The sequence below is a fragment of the Eumetopias jubatus genome, unplaced genomic scaffold (genome assembly GCF_037043125.1).
Source record: "Eumetopias jubatus isolate StellerSeaLion01/CBP00866 unplaced genomic scaffold, mEumJub1_p1.0 scaffold_4, whole genome shotgun sequence".
NCBI lineage: Eukaryota > Metazoa > Chordata > Mammalia > Carnivora > Otariidae > Eumetopias > Eumetopias jubatus.
This window is the reverse complement of record NW_028274810.1, coordinates 168527036-168534734: the sequence shown is the minus strand read 5'-3', so window position 1 is coordinate 168534734 and position 7699 is coordinate 168527036. Positions and strand designations below refer to the sequence as shown.

Below are 7699 nucleotides of genomic sequence, written 5' to 3'. Positions count from 1 at the left end.
GATGGCCAGCCCTCTGGGGATACCCCTGGAATCAGACATAGTAAGAACTCTCCAGGTGTTGAATTGGAGTCATAAGGATTTCAGAAATACAGGCATGGCCAAGTGGGACTCAGAATGGACTGGAAAGGAAAAACCGAGAGCTGGAAAATGCACTTCCCAAATTGCCTGGACCTGCCAGGAGGTGATTACAGTGGAGGTCACTCTCACATAAACCTGGTTGTCATGAAACAATGGCTTCTTACCTTGGTTACCGCTCAAGCCCTATTCAAGACAAATTAGAGTCTCTGAAGTGGGGCTCGAGCATGAGTATTTTTCAAAGCACCTAGGTGATTTCAATGGGCAGCTAATTGAAAATTACCGGTATAAGAAAATTAGAGCTTGCAGAGACCTCCTTTCTTTTATGGAGTTACCCAGAGGTCACTGCTGAGTCCTGCCACACAAATAGCACATAGAGGGGGGAAGTTACTGGGGGTGAGTCGATGGACAGCACTAACATGGAAAACATTAGGTAGTTTATCTCCTTGTACACCTTGTACACACACCATTGTCCATGGTCCTTGGAGCTTTATGTCAAGCCAAGATAGAAGATGGGGCAGGCCATGGAGTGCTTGTAGCAGAAGTGGGACCCCAACTTCAACTGACTGGGGGAAATCCATTTTCAGGGTTGTCAGCCTAGCCATTGTCCTCATGCAGCAAACTCCCCCAGTCAAACCAGCCCACAAAACCAGAACAGAACCACCATGCAATTGTGCAGTCACACACTCAGTAACTCTGGGCATGTCTTGTTCCCCCACTGGAGAGTTCTCTTCGAAGGGCTTTCCTCTGGCAGAGCATCCATTTTTCTTCTGTTGCCAAAAAAATCCCCGGCGCTGTTCTTTTTCCTTTGCTTCCTTCTATTGCTTCTGACAGAGTTTGCCAGTTAGTTGAGGTCAGGATTTCCTTTTTACAAACAACCTGCTTTCAGTCAGTGGGGCCAAAGGTTTCCTAAATTACAAACCCTTTCATTTCTTCTGCCACAAGTTATCCTGTCAGTTTGTATAATTGCACAGAATAGAGAGAAATGGAAACATTCTGAGAGACACTGAAAGAAGTGCTTTTACCAACTCTATCCCTTTGGATTGTCAAAAAACTCTCCTGAATGGGATGGGCAGGACTATTCCAGTTGACTCTTTCATAGCTGCATGTGGTGTGGGTAAGTTCCAGTGTCTGGAAGGAAATTTCTCATAGGTCTTAACACAAAACACCTGTAGTATCATCTCTCCACATTCTGTTAAGTAAATGGCCTCCTTTATATTCATTCGAATTGGGAAACACCCATGTCACATTCAAATATTTTTTATTTTTATTTATTTTTATTTTATTATGTTAATCACCATACATTACATCATTAGTCTTTGATGTAGTGTTCCATGATTCATTGTTTGCATATAACACCCAGTGCTCCATGCAGTACGTGCCCTCTTTAATACCCATCACCCCACGCCCCCCCAGGACCCTCAGTTTGTTTCTCAGAGTCCATAGTTTCTCCGCAAAAGCAAATTTTACAAGTTATTGCTAAAAGTTGACATTTGTAAATACTTATGAGAAGATAACTTTTAAGTCAATCTCTGAAAAGATGACATGGAATTAAGGTGCTAAGGTTTTTTTAAAAAAGACATCATTGGGAAATTGTACTAACTGTGTGGACAGGACACTGAATAAGCCTTGAAAACTGAGCAGGGCTGCCTAAGCTCACCCTGGTAGGCAGTGACTGAGCAGGGAGGCAAAGCCAATGTTTTGTTGCCCCTGGAGCTCATGGTCTTTCCATGATTCTGTGTTGTATCCAAGAGTCGGTTGGGGTCGTGACTCTGCCTTATTTGGCTGTGACCCTTGGCGAAGCATTTAACCCAAGTTTTGTAATCTGTGAATTAAAAGGGGCTCAACTAAACACTACTTAGATCTAACATTTAAGTCTCCTGTAGAACCACTGACACAATGAAAGTTTCCAGGCTCTGTGTGCTAACGCAGGAGACTGAATGAAATTTCTGTTCCTATCCCCTTCCTTTTCTTTCTCCCATAAAGGCAGGGGAAGAGTCCAACTCATGTAGTAAAAGCAGTAAGGCTGAAGTGCTCTGAGATGAAGGATAGATAAAGCTTGTGCCCCTCCCTCTTCTGGCCATTTCTACCCTCACTCAACGGCGATCAGTCCCATAGTCCACGGCTTTCCTTTTCTTCTCTCCTTCCCTTGCCACATTCTGTCCACTCAAGGCCTCTCTCATATTCTCCACCTTCTCTTTCCTCGGCTCAGACCAACTCTAGCCTTCAGGTTTTGGTTTAGAGGTCAGTTCTGCGGGGAAGCGTCCCCTGCCTGCCTAGGCTTCCCATGCCAGCCCCGCTTCACATCCATCCCTACTGCTCATGGAAGCCTGTTTTTATAATTGTAATTGATTCTTTTTTAAATTGCCATCTGAATGCTTGGGGTCAGGGACAGGACTGTCATTTTCACCTTGTTTTTTTGACTAAGCCAGAATAATGCAGTGCCCTGATAAATGGTCTGTGCAGTCAAGGACCTGGTTCTTTCCTATCAGGCTAGTAACTTGCTTTCCCATTTCTTTTCTTGCTTTTTGACATCCCATTCTACACCCAGCAGCCAGAGTGATCATGTCAAGAGTGTCAGATTTGGCCACACTCCTGTGTTAAACTCTCAATCGTCTCCCAAATCCATTTAGAATAACATCCAAATCCCTTAACATGACTTCAAGGCTTTAAGGTCTCCCTTTTCAAAGTCATCTTTTCTTGGACCCATGGGCATGATTTTCACTCCTAGAACACAATAAATAGAAACATTCTTCTCTGAGGACCTTTGCCTATATGCTCTGCCCCTGATCTTCACATGCTGCCTATTTCTTAGCAGTTGGTCTCAGTTCATACATTATGGTTCTGTCCATCCTTTCCAAGGAAGCTTATGCCCTGTCACTTATATTCTCTGTCTTAATTTTCCATCAAGAGTGTTTTTGACTCTCTTTTTCCTTCCTTCCTTCTTTCCTTTCCTTTTTCTTTCTTTTTCTCTTTTTCTTTCTTTCTTCTCATTCATTCATTCATTCATTCATTCATTCATTCATGTCTTGTCTATTCCTACCTACTTTAGAGTAAAACTCCATCCTCAGGAGCAGGGACCTGCTTCATTAGCACCTAGGGCAATGCTCCCCATAGTGGGGGCCTAGAGAATCTTTATGGAAGGGAATAATATGAACTCCAATGAGGCTATAGACATTGAGTGGGAGAAGTTCAGGAGAGGGGGCTAACACTGTGTGCCATGATGGGAAAGAAGGCTCCAAAGAAGGCACTAAAGCCTTTGGGTGGATTGAGGGTGAAGGAAGTCATTGATGGAGAAATGGGAATGCTCTGAACAAGCAGGGATGCTTACAGGCTGTTTGGTCCATTAAAGAGTCCAGTTAATGTTTACTGAAGGTTTGTTCATAGCAGTAATGAGAGATTATGTTGGGAAGAAAGTAGATACTATATTTGGAAACTTTAGAATGCCAAGTAGAAAAATTTGGACTCTAATCAATGGTCAAAGGGAAACCCTTTACATATATTGGTCAGGTAGTGTCATCCTAGAAGTGTTGCTTTAAAAAATTATCTTTTGAGGATATAACCTCCATTTTGCCCATTTTTCTTATTTTCTCTACCTGAGACCTAAAAATCCTTCCACTCCCCATCCTTGCATCTCTTTGAAGACTTTCTCTAAACTTTTTTTATTCTCAGGGTGTCCAAGCATGCTCACACATTTCATTACTCAAGCCACTTGCCTGGGTGTGTACCTGTGAAAAATGAATATCATGGGCCTGATAAATGAGTCAGACAAGTGCATGTTTGCTTTTTCATGTGTTTGTATGTATGAGTGTTTCTAAGATTAAATCCCAAGAGGAAGCAAGTTGTACTGTTTTATAGCTCCTTCTCGGTGATTAATCTGGCCAAATTTTAGAGGTAAATGTTGTGGGTGTTCTTTATAGATAAAACTGCTTGCTTGCTTATATTATTTATTTATTTAATTTATACTATCCCTACAGTATTTAAGTGGCTAAATCGATGCTCTGCCATCCAGATTCTTGATGCTGAATTCTGTTCTATAGTAAATTTAAGTGAGGGTCCAGTTTATATATATAGTTTTAGAGGAATTGTAGAGCTCTTTTATTCATCTATTCTTACAGTGATCAAAGAAACAGATGTTACCCTTCTAGTTTAGTCCCCTCAAGGACTGATAAAGCCATTATTACTACAATTACTTCATACCACTTCCTTTTGTTGGACCAGAAGCATGCTAATGTAACCAAGATCCTACTTCCCCATAAACAAGAGATAAGAGAATGCATTCAAGGAGCTTACAGTACTTCACAAATCAATTTTATTAATTTAAACACAAAATTAATGAAGAAAATTTCTGTACACAATTGTGGACACAACACACCTTTATACAGTAAAGTCAAGATAAACTTTGTCTTTCCAATCTGCAGAGTACAAAAACATAAAATGAAAAGGCTAAAAAATTGTCAACTTCTGTTTGCTTCAAGCAAAAAAAGAACAAAAACCCCAAATCGATTGTTAAATAATTTGGAAAATTCACAACTAATTCTAGCAGCAAGATAAGAAAGGAAAAGATAAGAGTAGCTCTTTAGCTACTTGGGGTTAAAGCTGGTGTTCCCCTTCCCCCAATTAATATTAAAATTCATCCAAAAAGTAATTTCATAACAAGGGAAGGTTTTAGATGAAAACTAGTGCCCAAACTTATCACTGTTGGAGAAACTGTCTTATGGCATAACGAAGGTGACAATTTTGATTTCCCAGGTTTATGCTTTATACATAATTCAAGTGAAGAATAACCTTGGTGATGAGTATTGGGCCATGTCCACTGCCTGCAATGAACTTTCCAGGGAGGGTGAGGTTTAGGGAGATGTGTGGAGGAAAACAGATCAAAAAGTTTTGCTGATTTCCAGGTATGCAGTAATGTCCTCCTTTATCTAAGCAAGAAAATGCAGACCCTATAATCTGAGCACACGAAAACTTTGCTAGTCTCCAATTCATGAACCATTTTATTAATAAAATATATCAATCATCTAGAAGCATTTGCATAATCATTTTTTTCAAGTAGTTACATATAATACATTAGTGTTGAAAATGAAAAAGTGAGGTTGTAAGAGGCCGCTTTTTTTTTTTTCAAATTATTTAAGACACTGCTGTTTTGTTTTACCAAGGTCCTCCTAATAGCTTTAAAAAACAAAACAAAAAAACCGATGGGACAATTTGGAAAACAAAATTCTATTAACATCCATGCTTTTGGTCTTGACAACATTATCTAAAAAAACAAAACAAAACAAAAACCAACTCCATTATCTACATATTTATACCCAGTACTTTGATAAGGCACCGCACATGACTTGTGCGCACATGGCCTCATACTTCACTATCAAGGCATTGCTACCTTTCAATATCATTTTCTAAACAATATGTAAAAGAATCATCCATTATTACAAATTTACACCCAAAATTCTCTGTACATGATTGTCTCAGTGATGTACATATTACACGTTTAAATTAGACATACTTTACTCTGCAATGTGCTAAGATTCAAAGTACTTGCTGTGTCGTGAGGCAAAGGCCTTTAATCGCTTCTTATGATGCTATTGTCTCTTCAATTGATTGATGTCAAAAAAGTCTGGTTGAGTGAATTGTAGGGTGCTGGAATCATACCTCAATTAAAGCTGTTTTTAAAAAGTCTGTTCATAAATAAGTAGAGATGTACAGATTACCCTGGGTATGAGACACCAAAAAAAGTAAACTTTCTTTACAAGAAAATCCCCTCACTGGTATTTGGAGAAACACATTTCAGTCTTTGTTGTGCAATCAAGTTTGCTGTACCGGAGAAGCTGTTTATGTCACATTGAAGATGCTAACAATGTAAGCGTCTGCAGGTCCTTTCTTCACAGGTTTGAACCATGTAGTGAATGTGGCAAAGACACATCACACTGTACTAGAACATTCTCATGGCTTATTTTCACTGGATTCACAGTACTAGAGTCAACAGCTGTTCTGAAGAGATAGGTGTGGTCCTTCATTTACCGCAAGGGCAGAGGTGAAGACCCCCAGCAGCTGTGCGTCCACATGTTGAAATCACTACGGTGGATACTCCAGCGCTGACACAGGACTCAGGCTTGCTGGATTTGTTCCTGGTCACAGGGCAGTTGTGCGGTTCCAAAGTGCTACGTGGCTGTTACAGGTACTCCAGTTCCAAGGCATGATGGAGGGCCATGAGGTCCGAGTGACTGGAGATCCTCCAGAAGGGCATGGCGTGCTGTCAAAGGGGCAGACACATGGTGAGGACAGACCATGCTCCCAGCACAAAGCCTTAACCCTGCTTTTGAAATTCGCTCAACGCTCATCCCCTTTTCTCAGTATTGTGAGAACTGCCCGTGAAGATCTTTCTTAACATCACATCTGTTTAAAACAAAAATTCAAACTTAATCCTCCCCTAAGACTACTGGACTGCATTTTAAAATACAATCTGGAGTCTGTTTTTTTTAAGAAAGTGATGGATATTTCTGAAGTTGATCCGTACTGTGACTTGAATACCAATTCCAAACTTTACATAAAACACAATAGCTATGAATGAAACTTTGTAAAAAACGGTTGCCTTTCAAAGTATGGCTCCAGTAGCTGTATAATGCTAAAGGTTTAAGCAGTTTTCCTTAGGTGGTAGTATTTTACATTTTTCAAAACTTAGTTTTACTCATGGAAGAAGCAGCTTTTTTTCATTTATTTCCATTAGGCATTCTTCACATTGACCTTAAAATGGCTTTACCATATGGGAAAATTTTAAATGACGATCTAACATTTTTTCTGGTTTAAAATCTAGTTTAAATGATGAGAATCTTCGTAAAACACCTGAATTAGCCAGAGATAAGAAAACCAGGAAAAGAAGAGAGATTACCTCATCCACGAAGGATGAAAACATGATTATAAACTGTTATTTCTCAAGGCTCTATAGTAAGTACTTATGCATCTGCAAAATCTTTTTTCAAATAAGGGAAAGGTAATCCTTGTTTTTCAGAAGACAACATTCTACTTAGCCCATAGAAAAACAGCTTTTTAAAACAACAACAAAGAAATAGTGTGAAGAGCTGACTATATTGTGCAATTATAATGCTAAGGAATTACAATCAGACTAACAGGAGAATTTGTCATGGAAGCAAACAGTGGGATGTAAGAGTTTCGGGTGGGGGGCTTATCTGTACCTAAAAGTGGAAGCAAGGGACTATTTTGGTGTAGATCACAGAACTGTCATATTCTGAGAATGCAAACTATTAAGTTAGTTATTAACAATGCCTTTGTCTCCAGTAATCTGCTAAAAGCATATACCACAGTCCAATATCAAATGTAGACCTTTCTGGACTCCCTATCCATCTTTGTTATCTTTCAATAATCATAGTCCAGCATGGAGTACTAGAAGATCTCTTTTCAAAGTTTCAGGATGATCTACTTGTCAACTTTTGACTAGAAAAACAGACTATACTACTTTACATTCATTCACTCCTTTTTTGCATCTGCAGAGATGGTGTAGTCTGTGGGTGAGAAATAGAAATGTTCAACAATCACAAGCTTTTACCTGTGTGTTATGAAAGAACTAGGAGGAGCCAGTTCCCTTCGCCTGGGAAGCTGGGGG

At 39.6% G+C, this 7699-nt stretch overlaps 1 protein-coding gene across 1 annotated transcript in view; it reads right to left on the bottom strand.

The window, feature by feature from the left end:
- Window positions 1–5849: 5849 nt before the first annotated feature.
- Window positions 5850–7699, bottom strand: part of EYA1 (EYA transcriptional coactivator and phosphatase 1) — a 167940-nt gene continuing 166090 nt past the window's right edge. The window contains exon 18 of the mRNA XM_088023133.1: window positions 5850–6331. Coding sequence (XP_087879259.1) covers window positions 6251–6331 — 81 coding nt within the window. The 3' untranslated portion in view covers window positions 5850–6250. The remainder of the gene's footprint in view (window positions 6332–7699) is intronic.